At 38.4% G+C, this 20,178-nt stretch overlaps 1 protein-coding gene across 1 annotated transcript in view; it reads left to right on the plus strand.

Moving 5' to 3' along the window:
- Positions 1-1,218, plus strand: part of ASIC5 (acid sensing ion channel subunit family member 5) — a 28,276-nt gene extending 27,058 nt beyond the window's left edge. Inside the window, exon 10 of the mRNA XM_036314883.1 lies at positions 820-1,218. Within this exon, the coding sequence (XP_036170776.1) occupies positions 820-1,010 (191 nt within the window). The 3' untranslated portion in view covers positions 1,011-1,218. The remainder of the gene's footprint in view (positions 1-819) is intronic.
- The last annotated feature ends 18,960 nt before the right edge of the window (positions 1,219-20,178 follow it).

Here is a 20,178-nt window from a genome sequence, read left to right on the forward strand (position 1 = left end):
CTTTACCAACGTTGCATGAGCCTAAGAATGGCCCCGGGGCGTAATTTATTTGAAAAGGAAAGAGAAGTCAAATTCATAGAGACAAAAAGTGGGATGAAGAATTTATTGTTTAGGGGTACAGAGTTTCAGTTGAGCGGATAAAAAAGTTCTGGGGATGGATGGTGATGATGGTGGCACAACAATGTGAATGTACTTAGTGCCATAGAACTGTACACTTAAAAGTGGTTAAAATAATAAAATTTATGCTATTAAAATGTAGATTTTATCACAATAAAAAAGCACATTCAATAAAGACAAACATGGATTTACAATTTTTTTTAAGAAAATGGCAGTGCTGTGTTAATATATTTTAGTGTAAATAAGTATTATAAATGCTTAAAAAAATAATTTGGATACTTGAAGTCACAAATTGTGTAGAAATTTATGTAGATGGAAAACATCATTGCTCAATAATGCCTTCTGAATGTCCCATTTCTGCTCTTCATTCAATGCATGGAAATAAATTTGTAATTGTCAAGAATATTTTATGTTTGTATTAATATCCTACAAAGTCTTTGAGTTATATTTTGGATACAGGTTTTATGTTTGCTCTTCCTCTCCCCATTCTGAAGAGATTTATATGAATATTATTTTAAGATACTATTAATTGCTATGACTTTATTTATACCAAACTTAAAATAATACAATTAACTCATCTTCAGATATCAATAATAATTATGATTAATTTATTAGCCTCAAAAATTTAAATTCTAGTGATGCTTAATTTCCTTTTTATTAAAAATAAAATATGACTGGTTCAATTTATTGGTTTTATTACAGCAGATGTTGGTGGCCAACTGGGCCTATTTTGTGGAGCCAGTATGATTACAATTATAGAAATTATTGAATATATATTCACCAATTTCTACTGGATATGCCTTTTGTTTTTGCTGAAGATACCTGAAATGACTCCAGGGCCTCATCTACCTCAGAATCACCTGGGGAATAAAAATAATATAGAAGAATGCTGATGTTCACTTAAGACAAAAACTTTTGTTTTTTCTTCTATAATATTTTTAGATTTTTATGCATGACTGACTCATTGTTATGTAAATTTGTTATAGTTTTGTGGACTAAATAAAACTCATTGTAAATATCTATTTCTTTACATATAGTTTATTTCTGTGGGTATGTATATATTAATATAAATTGATATGTATAGACAGGCACTGTCTTATTCTGTATACATCACTGAATTCCCAGCACCTAGAACAGTAGAGATTATATAGTGAGCATTTCATAAATTTCTAAAAATGAATGGATGTTTTTATAATAGAAGAAAGACAGTCTTTATGACTAAATATGTATATTAGACTGGATAAATAAACTGTAAATAAGGAAACAAGATGTTTTTTATTCAGGAAATAACATACATAACTTGTGAAGTATAAAATTTCTGAAATTTTCATTTTACTAAATTTCAACATAATTTAATTTATTTTGTCCTAAGAGTTCTATTGTATAACTGACTTTTGGAGGGGCAGGATCTTTATCTATTTCCTATACAGATGGATACTTAAAATAAGTCTATTTGAAAACAAAGTTAAATCTGTAGTATATTGGGAGTACAGATTATTTATCATTTTCTCCAAATACCTGTATGTACTTATTAAATTTAGAAAGGAAATTCAAGTGTTGCAGTGTCCTCCTCACTACCCCTCAGACAAGCAACCAACTTTCAGCATCTAGGAATATTCAATCAATGGTGAATTGTCCATAAGCCTTATCAAACATATCCTATCTAATAAAGACAGAATATGCAAATTGATCATCATTTCACAACAAAGATGGCAGCGCCTACAGCCAATAAGGAGGGGATATGCAAATTAACACAACAAAGATGGCAACTCCTGGCCCTGGGAGCAAAGAAGGTGGGATGCAGTGGCCAGAGCGAAGGCCCAGGTCCTGGGCGCTGGAGGGAAACCGGTGCTGACAGCCAGGGGAAAGAAGGCCTATTCTTGCACGAATCTTCATGCATCAGGCATCTAGTTTAAGAAATAATCAGCCCAGCCAGCCTGGCTCAGTGGAGGAGCATTGACCTATGAATCAGAAGGTCAGGGTTCAATTCCCGGTCAGGCCACATGCCTGGTTTGCCGGCTCGATCCCCAGTGAGAGGGCATGCAGGAGGCAGTCAATCAATGATTCTCTGTCATCACTGATGTTTCTATCTCTCTATCCTTCTCCCTTCATCTCTGAAATCAATAAAAATATATTTTAAAAAATAATAATCAAGTCATAGAATTCAACCCCTAAATTCATGCTAGCAATTATTGCTGGCTCTCATTTCCTTCCCCACAACACGAGAATAACTCTTGAAAACCTTTAGATGTTCTCAAATTAGATTATAAGCAAGTGCTAGTGCCATAGGAAGGAGGCCAGTGCAATCTGACTGTATTCAGTCAAATGAGGAATATTTGTATCTCAAGACCCTGAAATCCCAACTGTGGATAAATACCATAATCCATGCCTTTATACCTGGAATGCTATGACCTCCTCTCAACAATTAACTACAGAGTAATATTGCCAGAATAATTCCTTAAATGTTTCTTTAGTTATGAAATTTTCTTATCCCAAATCATATTACAGTTTCTAATTTTTATCTCCCTTTATAAGCTAACTATCTTATATATTCAGCACTATTTTTAAACTTATTTCCCAACATGTTTATCCCAAGCAGTTTTTTCTCTGTCCCACAAATTTGCCATACTAATTTGTTCCTCAATAACTGTTGTCAGGTCTCTTCAGCAACATCCTTCTATGTCATGTAAATTCCTAAATCATTCCCATTCTTTAAGATTATGCCTTCTCCTGTTGGGAGCCATCGGAGAAACCGGCCTAGACAAAGCCATCTTAAGAACAATAAGTTTCTGGTAGTAACCACGTCAAGGCCATTAAGTTCTGGAAACTCCTAGTTACCAGAAACCACGTATGTCCTGAGGTTTGGTCAGCAGCTAAAGATAATTATCTCATACCCTGAAGCAACTACCGCCACAACCGGAGCCTGCTACAACCCTGCTGATAAGCTAATAGGCTTCTCCACCCCCACCCCCCTCCCTAAAACAATATATATTCTGCCGCTGTAAGAATAAAATTTGAGGCTTGATCAGAATCCTGTCTTGCCTCCATTTCTTCGCGTCTCCTATCCTCTCATTCCCTTACAGGAATCGTCACGGTACCCACGTTGCATGCCCCACGGGTCGGGGCATTCTCCATTTCATTTTCCCCAGCTTCTTCAATTTCTATTTAGTTTTTGGGGAATCTAAATATAGTAAGGTATTTTATTAGTATATCATTTTTTTCTAAAAATTACTCAAACATTGTAATAAATCAATAGTTAAATAAGAAAATTGAACACTGTATATAGAAATCCACATAGAAAATTAGGTATGCAATTGATACTTTCCTTTTTCTTTTTGATTATTGAATATATTCAAAAATTGAAAATTTTGAGAAAATAATAAAATAACATACCTACCATTTAAATTTTTTGCCATATTTTTCAGATTTTACATATTTTGAATCATGCTGTATATATTAGTCTGAAACCTGCTTTTTTGTTTCCCATGTTTATTGTGTATTCATGCTAATACATGAAGATATAGTTTATTTGCTGCACAAAATACTGACTATTCCATCATTTACTTATTCAATTTTCCCCAGCTAATGAACATTTACATAGTTTTAATAGTTTATCTACAGCAAAGACATTGCAATGAAACTGTGCACATTTCCTTTTGGTTCTGTTCCTAGAAGTGAAATTGCTGGAATTTTTTGATATATGCATTTTTACCTTGACTATATATTGACAAATTGCTCTCTGATATACTAGTAGCTATACCCATTTGTATAGCCAACAGTAGCATATGAGAATTCATTTTTCCCCATTATATTATATTCTCCATTAGATTATAATGTGAGTCTTTTAAGTATTTGGGGTGTGTGTGTGTGTGTGGGGGTGTGTGGGTGTGGGTGTCTGTGTGTGTGTGGGGGGGGGGTGGGTGTGGGGGTGTGTGTGTGTGTGTTTTCCAATCTTATGTATATGCATAGGTATTTTATTTTTGCTATAAGAATTCAGTGGACACTCTGGCTAGTGTGGCTCAGATGGTTGAGTTTCATCCCATGCACCAAAAGTTGCTGGTTCTATTCCTGTCAGGATTTCAGGCTTAATAGCCAGCAGGTAGGGGGCATGCAGAAGGCAGACAATTGATGTTTCTCACATCCATATTTTTCTCTCCCTCTCCTTTCCTCTCTCTCTCTAAAAAAATCAATAAAAAACATACGTAATCCCTAGCCAGTTTGGTTCAGTGGATAAAGCATGGGCCCAGAGACTGAAGGGTCAAGGGTTTGATTCCAGTCAATGGCATGCACCTCAATTGCAGGCTTGATCCCTGGGCATGTGCAGGAGGCAACCAATCAATGTATCTCTTTCATATGAATGTTTCTCTCTTTCTGTTTCTCTTCCTCCCTTTCACTCTTTTTAAAAAAAGTCAATGGAAAACATCCTCAGGTGAGGATTAACAAAACTAACAAACAAAAACATATTTAAAAACAAAAAGAATTCAGTGTACATTAAGAGGCAGGATGGAAGTGATGATGCTCTAAACAACAAGAAATTATGAAAAACTAAAGTGAAGCTCCAGAATTATGATCGGGTATCTGTGTAGCTTTGATTGATCTCAGAAAATACTAAAGCTACTCAGGAGATTGCAATGTCAAAAGTCAACAGTGTGTCCTGAGAGACCTGCTTAAACTCTATCCGTTTTGACATGGTGGAGCTTGTATTTATTTCATGGCTCAGAGGTAGGTTAAAGTAAATATAGGTGTAGGCCAACATTTTTGGTTATTTTGTTGTGGTGTGAGAAGAGAAGGGGTTTAAATCTCCAAGACCAATTAGAATGGATTGAGACAGATTTTTCCAGAGTTAAGGGTTATGAGCTAATAAGAAAGAAGATTAAGTACTGCAAAAGTTACTCAACAATTTCCACAATGTCATCAGTGATTATTCCCACAATAGTATCTAACAACTTTTATGCAAATCCAGTCTTTCATCAGGTCTTACACATCTGCATTAATTAAAACCTTAGAAAGAAGACTGTAAGTAAACAAAGGATTAGCTCAAATGATTCAAATGTCTACTTTAAATGACATTTAAAATTTTTATGCATTAACAAACCACAGTATACAATTCAATTAAACATTACTTCTACCAGTGGCCATCCAATTGTCCTGACTATATTTATATAACTTTCTAATGCACTGGCAACATTTCTGTCCTATTAAGAGCAAATCAAAATCACCTTTTGGCTACTCTTTTTTGTTGTTCTTTTGTTGTTTGTCATTAATCCTTGCCGGAGGATATTTTTCCCACTGATTTTTAGAGAGGGAGGAAAGGAGGGAGGGAAAAAGGGAGAGCGAGCACGAGAGCAAGAGTGAGAGAAACATTGATGTGAAAGAGACACATCGATTGGTTGCCTTCCACACGGGCCAGGGATCACACCTGCAACCCAGATGCATGCCCTTGAACAGGGATTGGAACCTGAGACCCTTCGGCGTGGGCCTATGCTCTAACCAGTGAGAAATAGATGGCCAGGACTAGGCTATTCTTATCCGCTGGAGCCCAAAGTGATCTTTCTTACAGCGAAGTACTCTAGGTCAGTGGTCGGCAAACCGCGGCTCGCGAGCCACATGCAGCTCTTTGGCCCCTTGAGTGTGGCTCTTCCACAAAATACCATGTGCGGGCACGAACGTACAGTGCCATTGAAACTTCATGGCCCATGCGCAGAAGTCGGTTTTCGGAAAGGAGATAGACGAAACAAGTATACAAGACGAGTGTGGATGGAGAGTTAGAGGGGTCCACCTCAGCAAACATACCTCAATCAGATTGGGGACATTTTTAGCAAAGGCCAGCTTAGGAGTCCCCTAATTAAGTTAATAACAATGTACCTACCTATATAGTTTAAGTTTTAAAAAACTTAAAAAATTTGGTTCTCAAAAGAAATTTCAATCGTTGTACTGTTGATATTTGGCTCTGTTGACTAATGAGTTTGACGACCACTGCTCTAGGTCATTCTTGTTTTGAGAAGGAGAGAGAGAGAGCAAGAAAAGCCATATATGATTAAGTTTCAGAATGTTTATTAAACAAAATACAAATTCAGAGAAGGTGAAGAGAAATAAATCTTCACATTGTTGGGGATATCAAAACAGAATCGAATCTTGCAGACAAGATTGGGAGACCTTGTATATGCTACTGGGCCTTTAGCATAGAAGCTTAGAACAAAGTCTTACAGGTGCGAATTTGCATAGTGTGTTTGCACACATTAAGAAGATTTTACGGAGTTGAAGGGAAATAAATTGAATTGGAAATTCTTTTGAATAAAAAGACACTGGTCACATTATAGGAATCCTTGTAGTTTTATCCAAGGTAATCGCTGTAGAAAATTGAGAAATAGCCCTATAGTGTCCTAAATAAAGTGGTTGAAGATAGAAAGGAAAAATAGGCTTTGCAGTGCCAACTATTGGCACAGAATAGGGGAATAATCATGTGCTGATGATAATAATATCAACAGGTACCACTATTCTAGAGATCAATGTGCAAATATGTAGTCAAATTAAATAATTATGACCCAGCAATTTTACTCTTGGAGATATAAACATATAATATATATATATATATTTTTTATATTTGATATTATGAGGTATATTATATATTTATATTATCTATAGTTATATATTATATTATCTATATCTATATTTACCAGCTCTTTAATTGGCAAGTTACCCACACTTAGTGCTGCAGTTGACCTTTCATGTAAAATGGAGGTGATAATGAGTATTTACTCAATGGGTTGCTATAAGGATTAATCATATGCAATATGTTTAAAACAATGTTGGGTACATGGGGGCACCGGGTAATGTTAGTATTGTTCCCCTATAGCCATCTGGTGATATAGATTTTGAAAGGCAGCAGGAGTCCTGGTCACCTTTTATCTCAAGTTTTTCATGCTCACTAAGTTTGATTAGCAGTTACTATATATTACATTTAAAGAGATGTACATTTTTAAAAGGAGTTTTGTAATTTTTATGGTAGTGTTGCTAACACTATTTTTTAAAAGAACTCTTTTTTTAAAAAGGCTTTTACATGTTAAGAACTGCAAAGAGCTGTATTAAAGAATTTCAAATCTTAAAAGTTCATAAATTGGAAGGAACTTTTGGTAAACTCACAGAGAAGGGCATGTTGTATGGTAGGAACATTTCCTCCCACTAAGTTCTGGGACATTCTGTTAAGCATAAATCAAATCAAGTTATAATTGTTCATGTGTACACAAGTGTGCAAAACCTCTAGTAGTCATCTTTTGCATAATTCTTTTTTAGTTAATGCTTTTCTAATATTCCCGTCAAGTGCAAACAAAATAGGTTGGGTTGCCAGAGAAAGAACAACCTTTAACAAAAATACAAATGAAAAGGAGAAATGGAATGTGGGAGGTTACTGAATGATGAGTTAAATCTTTATAAAGATTCTTAGCATTGTCAAAAGATAATAAGGGTTGCTTAAAGCTTCATAATTGCCTCTTACGCAGAATTTGCAAAAGAATTGTCAAGTGAAAATGCAAGGTCCTTTATCATCTCAAAACATCAAGTTGTTAATGTTAATAACATTTAAAAAGGGCTAATTTCTTTTCCTTAAATATTTTCCTAAAAATCCCTGAGAATTCATTTTCCTTTATTACTCTTCTTAATCACCATCTATATATGTGCAAGGTATTTAAGTTCAGAAGAAATGCTTTATTCTAAACTATACATGATAAATTTGTTGTATCACAAGTCAGCCAGCTAGATACCAGACGCCTTAACAAGCCAATTAATTAATTAGGAGTCATTTATTGTGCGCAGGTTCAAAGAAGATTACCTCTGTCAAATTCTGAACACCCAAAGGAGGAAGCATTCTCTTTTTATATTTTTTAGGTCCTTGTGTAAGTTATTTTTGCAGACAATTTGTAACCTTGAGTACATATCATAAATAACAAACACCCGTAACCTTGAATATATATCATATTTATACAGACACCTGAAACCTTGAGTATCATATCTATACAGGCACCTGGCATCAATATCAGTGTATCAGTTAGATGGCTAGTTTGCAAGGCCAGACAATTAAGTTTATCTTTTCTATTCAAGCAAAAAAAACCCCCCAAAAAACAAAGTTATTTTACAGTCTAAAAATAACAGAGTTGACCTACAGAATAAGAGACTGTCTAAGAATAACAGATTAGTTCAAACAGCAGTTTCAGACAGCAGTTTTCCAAAGGAGGGAATACTATGCTTCATTCCCCACAGGTTTTATGTAAATGAGTCAAATCATTGACTCTTGTGGGTCACTGTTGGGTAGGAGGTCATACTGGCTCCTGAGGACCATAAGCTTGATAAAATTAATTCTCTGTTGAATAAAGTTAATAAACCAGTTTATAAGACAGGGGCCCAGAGTGAGGGCCAGGAGTACATGCAAGAGAGTCTCAGCTTTAGTGGGTCTGACGAAAAGTCCTGGGTTCTCTATTCTGCCAGTGCTGCCTTAAGCCGGGTGTGATGAAGCCACGTCGGTATCCCGTCGACCTTGACTGCCGTGGGGGTGGTCAAGATGACGGTGTGTGGTGCTCTCCCAGGTAGGAGTCAGTCCTTGGGTGGTAAATTTCTTTACCCAAACAGAGTCACCAGGTTGGAAGGGATGGACTGGATCAGAAGTTGCTTTCTGGGTAGACTGTAAAGCCTGTAACAACTTGAGTAAAGATTGGTTATGGATTTCAGCTTTTCTAGATTGGGTTTCCATATAAACTGGTGAGGTGGGTAGGTCAGGGTATGGAAGAGTTACTAGAATTTGTAGAGGCCCCACTGGTTTTTAAGGCAGCCTCCTGGGCTGCTTTATCTACAGCCTAGTTTCCTCTTGCTTCTGGGGAGCCCCCTTCTCTCTCATAGGTAGAGGTGGGAAGACTTAGTTACATTTGGTAGCACTAGTTGGTCCATCATCCTTGCTCCGCGCATGTCTGTCTTACTGACTAATATGTTACCTCAAGGATCCTGGCTCTGAATTCTTTCAGGGAAAATGGACGTCAGTGGGCTCCTCTAACTGCTTCGTGCTGAAGGAGGACGGAGTTTTCTTTCAGAGCCAAGAGATCCTTGCTGTCTGTCAGAGGGACGATGAGGCCTGGGCACCAAAGGAGGTGTGCTTGTGACCTGGTGGAGACAAACTGCCTTATAAAAATTAGTATTATTGAGCAATTATATAAAAATTGAGTATTATAGAACAGCAAGAGTTATAACAAAAATGGTTTGGTGGAAGGGAAAGAAAACATTCCAGTTTTAATAACTTCTATTGAAATAGAATTTTTTTTCCTTAAAATTATTCCTCTGTTTATTAAAAGAGCTAAATCAAGACTAATTTATCTATTGCATTCAATTTGGCCTGATTGTTTGCATAAATATAATAAGAACGGTAACTGACCACCTTTGCCGGAATTTCATGATTGAATCTTAATTGACCCATAGGGCCAGGAAGCCAAGCCATCCAGCTGCCTCAGGCCTGCCTGCAGTATCTGCTGAGTTAGGTGAATCCCTCACCTGCAGGACTCCATCTGGGCCAGCGCCTTAGGCTTCAAGGCCTATTTCAGTAGCCCTCCTACTCCTGGCGGCCTAGAGTGCATGGGGGCCCCACAGGGACACAGAGGTGCCCTTATTGGTCCCCTTCTACTCTGACCAACCGCCATCGATGGTAGGGTGTGGGCTTGATGCTCCAGCACCAGCCATTTTCAGGGCCACCAAGCAGGATACCAGGCTTTCTTTATTGGCTTCAAGTGTTCAGAGTTCAGACAGGGCTCTTTAAAACATGACACTCCAGTCAAAGTTTTCCGTTAATAAAACCACTATTGAAAACCGGTCTTATTGAATCTATGCAAAGAAATGTATTGCCATGATTTATTAAAAAATTGCCAAATTTCAGAGGAATTATCTAAGGAGAAAAATATACTGACCTGCTTTAAGATTTTCTGACTTTCCTTGCCAGTCCTTTCTATGGATTCTTCAGAGTAGTATTTTTCTAAATGTATTATAATCAAATAGTAACTGCCTTTAAATGACAAGAAGAAATTTAAAATGTGTCTATACTCAAATAGGTAGTCACAGCTGTCCCTGTAGTAGGGTTCCCCCTACTTGACTTGTCTTTAAACTATATATGGTCTCTGGGAGGGGTGACATGCTCTCTCAGAATGGATTAAGGGAGTAGCTCTTCCACATGAGCTTTATCCCTTTGCAGGGTCTCACATGTCACAGGACCTCACAGGGTCTGTAATTCCTGTAGCAGAGGGCTGGTACTCATCACTTCCTTCTGCTCTATATAGGCCTCCCCCACTTTTCTGAAGTTGAAGTTTGTGCCACCCCTGACATGGTGGGCATGGTCACACAGGCCTGCAAGGCAGTATACAGGCTGCCAATTGTCTCTGAATAGAAACTAAAACCTGGTGGGTATTTTTCTTTGCCTATTTGGACACCAGCCCTTTTGGCAACTGCATTCAAATCTGCAAGAGAATTAAAGGTTAATATAACATGTTTATATAATGAAGCCCAATATTGGCACTATGGCCACTTCAGGCAGCCAAATTTTCTGCTACCAAACATGACACACGGTAGGGCTATACAAACATCTCAGGGAGTTGACTAAAGTTCATTTTCGACTTTCCCACACAAAGCAAAAGTGTCTTTGTCTCTCTGGAGTCATGTCCATAAAGACGCAGGCATCATCTAAGTCTATTATACAGTTTTGCAGCCGGTTCTTCTTTCTAGTCTGTCTATTTTCCCTAAAATGTATTCTGGCATAGGAGAAAGTTGTTTTGCTTTGCACAGGCAGCTTAACCCCTATACAACTGGCTTGGACCTCCATCTAGCAAACTGCAGTCTATAAGTTCAATATGCAGCCTCCAGTCCTTCTAATCTAACCCAGTCCTGAAGGCTCTCCGGTCCATGGAAATTACCTTCCCTTTACCCTCTCCTGTTAACCCTGTTTATCAGTTACAGGGCATTGCCATCCCTGTCTTTCACCACTGCTTGGTTTCTAGTGGTAAGCCGAACATCTCCGGGGCTGCAGGGAGAAACAAGCTTGCATGTAGCAAAGTGCTCCGGTGATGGCTTGGGCATCAGGCCCTTGCCTACCCACCTGTCCTCTTTCCTGGCAGAGACTATGGCCTCCTCTGCAGGCTCCTTTGCCGGGGATGTGCCATCCAGCCCCCCTTAACCAGGTATCTTGGCCCACCCCTTGGTCTAAGAGGTTAACTCTCTTTATTTCTCGGGAAGAATTCAAAGTCCTGAGCCCTCCAACTCAAAGGAATGTCTTTTCTCCCATTAATTCCTTGCAGTATCAGAAGCTGCTGCTGAAGTCTTAACCCTTTCAGTACATTGGCAAACAGGGAGCTTTCACTAGCTCTATTTGCTGCTTTCACAGATCCTGGGCTAGCTGCTCTATTCCTGGGGCTGCTGGAAGGCTGGTAGCAGTCACTGGCTTCTGGTTTAACTGCTGTAGCCAGCAAGCCAAAGGCCTAAGTTTTGTATTGCTTGTTGTGAAACGCTCATTATTCACTGGGCGGCAGCTGGGCAGCTCCAGTGTCAGGTAAATGTCTGCTGCTCCCACCCCCTTCTCCCCCCACCCCCCCTTGTCATTATTGCTGCTGTTTGGCTCTAGGTGTCTGACCTCCCCTCCTGCTTGCTCTTCTCACCCCACCCCCCCTTACCTACCCGCTCTTACTCTAGGCAAAAGTTTCTGCTGGGATTGCCTGGCTGCAGCTAAGATATGTGGCCCCTCTACCTTCTTTTGCCTGCTCATGCTTCTCTGGCGAAGGTCTCTGTCAAGACTTCTGCTCCCTGCTGCTCTTTGGGGATCTGCTTCCAAGTCCTTAAGAGGTGGGGAGTCAACACAATCTCCTGACAGGGCACTTACCCCTAAAGTCCTGTCCTGATACCTAGTGTTTGGAGCACTGGCTCCTGCTGGGACCAGCACATCTTCTAGATCACCGGTTCTCAACCTGTGGGTCGCGACCCCTTTGGGGGTCGAATGACCCTTTCAAAGGGGTCACCTAAGACCATCAGAAAACACATATATAATTATATATTGTTTTGTGATTAATCACTATGCTTTAATTATGTTCAATTTGTAACAATGAAAATACATCCTGGATATCAGATATTTACATTACAATTCATAACAGTAGAAAAATTACAGTTATGAAGTAGCAACACAAATAATTTTACGGTTGGGGGTCACCACAACATGAGGAACTGTATTAAAGGGTCGCGGCATTAGGAAGGTTGAGAACCACTGTTCTAGATCCTGCCAGCGAAGCCAAGTGTCAGAGCAGCAAGGGCACAGCTGCTCTGAGTTGTTCTGAGTTCCTATATTTTTCCTTTTTTTAATTAATTGTTTTTTGCAGTTTTAACCTTTTAACTAGTAAGCCAAATGCTTAAGTCCTTTATTGTACACTGTAAAATATTTATAATTCACTGGGCAACAGCTCAGGTGTCAGGTTACTGCCTGTCATTCCCCACTTTTCTCCCTGCTGCTGCTGCGGCTGTTTCTTCTGGTGGCTGTAGGCATCCAGGGAATCCAGCCTTTCCCCCATCCTCGCCCCCACCCCGCCTTCCTTCTCCTGGCTCTTGGGGGCTGAGTCTGCCTAGTAACCAGCTCTAAATCACCAGGGTGGCTGTGGACTTCAGCTCCGTCTCTCCTCCACTTGGCTCCTGGGAGTTTATGTGTGTGTTTTTTCCGAAGTCACGCCTGCCCCTGTCCTGGCTGCTTTTTTCTCTTGCTACTAAAACCTTACTCTGTTCTTTTTATTATATATGTAATCTTTATAAATTTCATACTTTCAAATTAGTCTTCAAACCTTTTTTTCTATGTCCTTCAAAAATGCATAACTATGCCTTAGATTAGACCTTCTATTAAGTATCTTTACTCTCTGTCACACTATCACCAACTTGTAGACCTTTCTTTCTTTTATTCTTTAAAATGTATTAAAATTTTTTACTCTTAGCAATAATTGCCAAAAAGTAAACAGCCAGAATTTCTTATTAATATTTATGAACACACTTTACTTTTTCAAGAAAATATAACTAGACCTTCTGTGATAAAACTAAGAGCAGGTAATTTAAAACTTGTCTAGTAAAAACTGCTTTATTTTTCCTTATGTAATTTCAAGTATATTGTATCAGTCTAATTTAGTTCAAAAATATTTCTTTTTGAAAGAGACAGATTTTTGGGTTATGTCAGGGCCCTAGAGATCCATCCCATAAACTGCCTTTTAGTTAAATTCTTGAAATATTACATTCGGAAAAGCTGTTAAATATATTTAATCTAAAGATTATTAAAACTTAAACCAGTTGTAACATTAAAGATTTGGTAGAATTAATTCCTTTTAATCTGGCCAATAAAATATTATATTTCAAAGTATCTCTGCTTGAACATTCTGGGGCAGCCCAAGAAGCACCCAGTAGCCCCACCCTACCAGGCTTGGAGGCAAACTTTTTTATTTTTAAACCTTGTCAGCCAGAGGGGAGATAACAATGCCATAAATAAAAGTTCTTTGTCCTTTGAAATTTACTACTTTGTTGCAAATAGTTAACTTGAAAAGACTTCTCTCTTGCTTTATTTATTTATTTATTTATTTAGAAGCAATCTTGGAACCTAGCCAGCCTTTATTTTCTCAGGGCTAAACCCTTTACAAATTTATACCATTAAATTTAAATTTCAACTAAGACAGTAAAATTATAAATCAGGGAAGAGCAAACCAAAACCCCTACTATAGATAGACAGAAACTTCAATATCTAAATGGGCTGATTCCCTCTGTGATAGAGAGAAAATGTCTCTGAGAAAAACAAGTCTCTGTAGCGCTACTTGAGACCTTTGCAGATTATCACGGCATTCAGCTTTTAATAAATCAAACGTTTTTAGCCAGACAAATCAACAAAGGTGCAGAATAAATCAAAGTAGCTTTTGCTTTTACACAGGCTCCCACACTTATATTTATAGACCAGTTAATGAACAGATAATTATGCCAAGACAGACAAACATCCATACTCACACTCTCTCAGCAGACAAGCACTCTTGGGAGTTAAACAGATAACTGAAACACTGCGCAACTTCCCTGATGGATGTGGGGGCATTCCCAGCACCCATGCCCCAGGCACTCTTGGAAGTTAAGCAGACAACCGGAACACTGCCCACTCCCCTGATGGATGTGCGGGCACTCCTGGTAGCCATGCCTCAGGATAGGATTCTTGACCAACACCTCAGTGAGAACCTCACCAGAGAAATTACAACTGCATCCAGTCCTTCTTCCAGTACAAGAAGACAAGTCAAACAGACAGAAAAGTGAACTCAAAATTCCTTAATTGAATTTGAATTCTTTCACCTCCAGAGGCTTTCTTTCCAATGGCTACAAAAGAATGCAGGGGCATGTCAGGTGTCCCTTGTCTGGCTGTCAAGACCATTGAGAAGCATCTCTGGGGCCCTGGAAAGCTTCGTTAGGTGGTACCTCTCCTTAGAGATCTTCAGGGCCTGGCAGCCAGGCCAGGGAAGCCGTCCTTCCCAGGTGTCCGAGACTAGGTGCGGGTAGGCACACGTCTCTAATCTCATTGGCGCCTCCAAATATTGTATCGCAAGTCAGTGAGCTAGATACCAGAAGCCTTAACAAGCCAATTAATTAGGAGTCGTTTATTGCATGCAGGTTCAGAGAAGATTGCCTCAGTCAAATTCTGAACACCCAAAGGAGGAAGCATTCTCTTTTTATATTTTTTTTAGGTCCTCGTATAAGTTAATTTTACAGACAATTTGTAACCTTGAGTACATATTATATCTAACAAACACCTTGTAACCTTGAATGTATATCATATTTATACAGACACCTGTAACCTTGAGAATCATATCTATACAGGCACCTGGCATCAATATCAGCGTATCAGTTAGATGGTTAACTTGCAAGGTCAGACAATTAAGTTTATCTTTATATTCAAGCAAAAAAACCAAAGTTCTTTTACAGTCTAAAAATAACAGAGTTGACCTACAGAATAAGAGACTGTCTAAGAATAACAGAATAGTTCAAACAGCAGTTTCAAACAGCAGTTTTCCAAAGGAGGGATTACTATGCTTCAAATTCAAATAAAAAGTATAAGCATATACCTTCTATTTCTTTATCAAATGATCGCTTTCATTTTCAACTATTTAGATACTTTTCTTGTTTTGTTTTTAGAAATAGCAAGGCGTGATTCAATGTGTTGATGGGGAAATAAAACAATAAAATATCTAAGATGGCTCCTTTTTGTATGTAAGATCTAATCAGTTGCCTGTATATCTAGACCTGAACTGTCCAATGATAGCCACCTGCATCATGTGACCATTGAGCACTAGAAAAGTGGCTGGTGTCAAATTCATTAAACAAGGAGGCCTTCAGACTAATGTAGCTGTAATGCCAGGGTGGCTTACATAAACAGCCCCAAATCTAAGTTTGTAAGTGCCTCAAGGTTCAGAAATTGAAACAAGATAACCAATGACAAACGGGCTAGGCTTTTAAATTGTAGCCAATCAATCATTTCCTCACTCTGAAAGTCTCTCTTGAGCTCTTGTTGGTAGAACGACGACGTCCTGTATGGTGCTGCCTGAATGGAATGGATTTTCACTCAAATAAACTCTTAAAATGTTTATCGTATAACATTAGCCTGAATCGAGATGTGCCTCAGGTATAAAACATGCACTGGACTTCAAAGTCTTGGGGTGAAATAAAGAATGTAAAATGAGCCCAGCTGGCATGGCTAAGTGGTTAACCATCAACCTCAGAACTAGGAGGTCAGCCGATCAATGATTCTCTCTCATCATTGATGTTTCTATCTCTCCCTCTCCCTTCCTCTCTGAAATCAATACAAATATATTTTAAAAAGAAGAATGTAAAATGATTCAATCATAGTTTTTATGAGGATCACATGTTGAAATTACAGTATTTTAGATACATTAGGTTAAATAAAACATATTGTTAAAATCAGTTTCACCTGTTTCTACTTTTTAAAGAGTTGGCTACTAGATACTTATTTAAAGATTTATATCACACATGACTTGCATTTATTTCTGACATTATATGTCTATTCAACCGTGCTGATAGATCATCCTTGCAATTTTCTAAGTAGACTTTAAAAACATTGCTTTGGAGGAAAGCATAGTTATCCTAATGCATCAAAGAATTACAAACACCCCATTATTTAATATCCTATCTATTCTATGCTTAAAACTGAGGATACAAAGTCATTAAACAAATATGTTTCATAAACATTTTTCCACCCACAAACGGACACCCTGCAAAAGGATTTGGACTCTAGACACACTTAACTCCCAAATCTTTCCTGCTGCTGATTCTCTCAGTTACTGGTTCGTTTTGACAGCCCACTAGGCTTTCTTGTCAGTTCGTAAATTTGATTTCTACCTACTTTCTGAGACTGATGATACTTCCTTCAAACCCTGCCTTCCCTTTGTCTCGGGTTCCACAATATGAACCCCTGATTCCTCATGGACCAACCTACTCACTTACATTCAGAGTCGCAACTGCCCAGGAACAAAAGAATCAGTAGCTGTCTTAGCCTGTGCCTTACACTGTAATGAATTTACACATGAACAACCAAAATCCCTTTGGTTATATTCTTTGTACTAATGCACTCAAGACCCGTGTGCACTCACAATATCAGATTTTGGTGCTGTAATTACCCAACTTTATGATTGCATTATATTCATGGGTGTATATAAATTATATTGAAGGTTGTTTATGTCATGTCATGCAGAAAAACACAAAAGAGAAGGTATTTACGGAGGTGTTCTAATTTAATTTTTTTAAGTTGTTATAATAATTGCCCCAGCTTTACTGAGGTATAAATGACAAACAAAAATTGCATAGTTTAAGGTGTGCAATGTGATGTTTTGACATATGTATACATTGCAAAATGATTACCACACTCAAGCTAATTAATATATCTATCACTTTACACAGTTACCTTTTCTATGTGAGTAATGAGAACACTTAAGATCTACCCTCTTACCAAATTTCATGTGTATAACACATCGCTATTATTAACTAAAGTCATCTTGCTGTACATTAGCTCTCAAGAACTCATTCATCTTATAACTGAAAATTTATACCCTTTGACCGACATCTTCCCATTTCCTACAACCCTGATAACCACTTTCTAATTTCTGTTTCTATGAGTTCAACTGTCTTGGATTCTACACGAGAGATCATTCAGTATTTGCCTTTCTGGTCTGACTTATTTCAGTTAATATAATGCCCTTAAAGTCCAGCTGTGTTGTTGCAAATAACAGGATTTTCTTCTTTTTAAAAACTGACTAATATCCTGTTATATATTTGTATCATATTTTCATCTATGGACATTTAAATTGTTTCCATGTCTTAACTATGGATTTCTTTTTTTTTTAAGGGTGATGTTTTGTAAGTTAATCAAAAATGGGCAATAAATTATATTAGTACTAATTTAAAAATTATCTCTGTAATACTCACTGACACTTCCTGTCTTTCATTTTAAGAGGTTATGTTCTATTTGAAAGCATGGCTACTTAAAATAGAGGCACATTTTCTCCCCTTGTTGTTAGAGAATCAAGAACACAACTCTTTGTTAAGGAATTTAAACTTAGGACACATAATTAAATAATATTACAGGGCCAATTTTTAACAGAAACACATGCATTAACGCTCTTATACACTAATCTGGATTAGTCATTGTGATTTTAGCTTAGAGTAAAAAAAAAAAGTCTTCACCAGGTGCTTGCCCCACCCAGTTTTATTTCCTGGAAGTTAGTTTTAAAATCCCTCACTTGATCTACTCATTGTTCCTGGACTATTAGAGAGAGAGAATGGTTAAGAGTTTAGGTTGTCTTTCTAAGTATTCTCAAAAAGGCCAGGCCCAAGTCATAGCATCACTTCACTGGAATTTTTACCAAAAAATGATGGAATTTTGAAGCAAGAATTAAGTTTAGGTAACCTCTTGTCCAGCTCCTTTTATACAGATTAAGAAACTGAATCTCAAGAAGGTAAATGACTTATCAGGACTGTGGGGCTGGCTTTGCCAGAACTGGACTCAGGTCTTGACTCTCTGTCCAGTGTGTTTTTTTGTTTGGTTTGGTTTGGTTTATTAATGCAAAATGATGGATTCTTCAATTTTCTCCTTGTAAATAAACAGTACTCTCATATTTGTATTGTATAGCTTCTAACATGAACTACATAAAACTTAGTTTGCCTACAATCATTCTGTCCAAATAGTTTTTATTACAAAATGCCCATTTTAACAAGTGTACATCACTTCCTAAGATTTTAGAAGAAATATTTGGGTGAAATTTTGAACTAGGTATGTTTGAATGAATTTCATGTTACACAAATGGACAAAATAGGGTAGAGATAATTATTTTTATGCCATTCCTTTGAATCTGGAGGCTGGTGGAAGAGATGGATTCAAGGTTGCACACAGGAAGTCCCTGTCAGTTGGGAAAAGAGGTGGTGAAATGCACTTGTAGGAGACATCCTATGTCTTTCCCTAACAGCATTCTCTGCTGCCCCCCAGAGGTTCTATGAGTCTTTAGTGAGGGCTGCAGAAAGGGAAACATACTTAGGGGTAAGCAGATAAGTAATGATTTTTCCCTACGAATTCTGCACCCATTTACAATGTGGGCTTTCCCCAACACACACACCACCAAACACTTCCCAGGACACCAGCTGGGTTTCCTACAATTCAACTCAATTTTGACACTATCTTCTAAGATAGCAAGTTTCATCCTTTTTCATCTCATGGAGCACATAAACTGATTCCTAAAATTCTGCAGCACACCCAAAATCTATATTTTTCACCGATCTGACAAAAAGGGGTATAATTTTTATTCATTCACACTGGATGGCTATTATTGTGTTGGCTGTTGTCATTTATTTGACAATCTAAAGGAAAAGAGGTTTAGTGTTTGCTGCCTCCTGCACACCCCACACTGGGGATCGAGCCCGCAACTCGGGCATGTGCCCTGACTAGAAATTGAACGGTGGCTTCCTAGTTCAGAGGTCGATGTTCAACTGCTGAGCCACACTGCCTGGCATATTGCATGTTTTAAAAATTCTTGCGGCACACTGGTTGAAAATCAGTCTTCTAGGAGATAGTATCAGATTCCACAGTTGAAGAGCTCAGCCCTAGAAAACTGCCCCCACTTCAGGGGCCCATTGCAAGTCTAGGTCATCTTCTGTGCTTCTGACCCACCTGCTATAATTCTAACATTCCCACAACACCCAATTTTGGTTTGATTAATGTGCTACAATGGCACACAAGCTCAGAGAAATGGTTTACTTAATTAAAAGCCTATTAACTCAAGAACAGCGAAATGGGAGAGATGCATGGGGGAAGATGTGAGGAAAGGGTGCAGAACCTCTCTGCCCACCTCTGCAGGCACCACTCTCTCTGCATCCTCACTGGACACTAATCTGGAAGCTCTCCAACTTGGTCTTTTTGGGCTTTTATGAATGTACTAGAGGCCCAGTGCACAAAATTTGTGCACTGGGGTGGGAGGAGTTGATCCCTCAGCCTGGCCTGCACCCTCTTACAGTCCGGAAGTCCTCGGGGGATATCTGACTGCCAGCTTAGGCCCGCTCCCCACCTCTGGGTGAGTCATGCTCCCTCTGTGGGAGTGCACTGACCACCAGGGGGCAGCTCCTGCATTGAGCGTCTGCCCCCTAGTGGTCAGTGTGCATTATAGCAAATGGTTGTTCTGCCTTTTGGTCAATTTGCATATTAGCCTTTTATTATATAGGATCATTGCACATATATGATTGATTAGATCACTGGCCATTGGTAATGGGGTTAGCCTCCAACCTCTCTCCCCGCCTTGGAGGTCAGAGGCTGGGGTTGAGAAGACTGAAAGTTCCAACCTTCTAAACACAAGAGTGGCTCCACTGGAAACCAGCCCCCATTCTTAGGTGCATGCCAAAAGTCATCAATAATATAACAAAATAAATCTTTGTCATTTTCACCACTTAAGAAATTCCAGGGGCTTTAGAAACTTGTGTCAGAAAATGAGACAGGAA

This window comes from Myotis myotis, unplaced genomic scaffold (genome assembly GCF_014108235.1).
Source record: "Myotis myotis isolate mMyoMyo1 unplaced genomic scaffold, mMyoMyo1.p scaffold_m19_p_6, whole genome shotgun sequence".
Classification (NCBI taxonomy): domain Eukaryota; kingdom Metazoa; phylum Chordata; class Mammalia; order Chiroptera; family Vespertilionidae; genus Myotis; species Myotis myotis.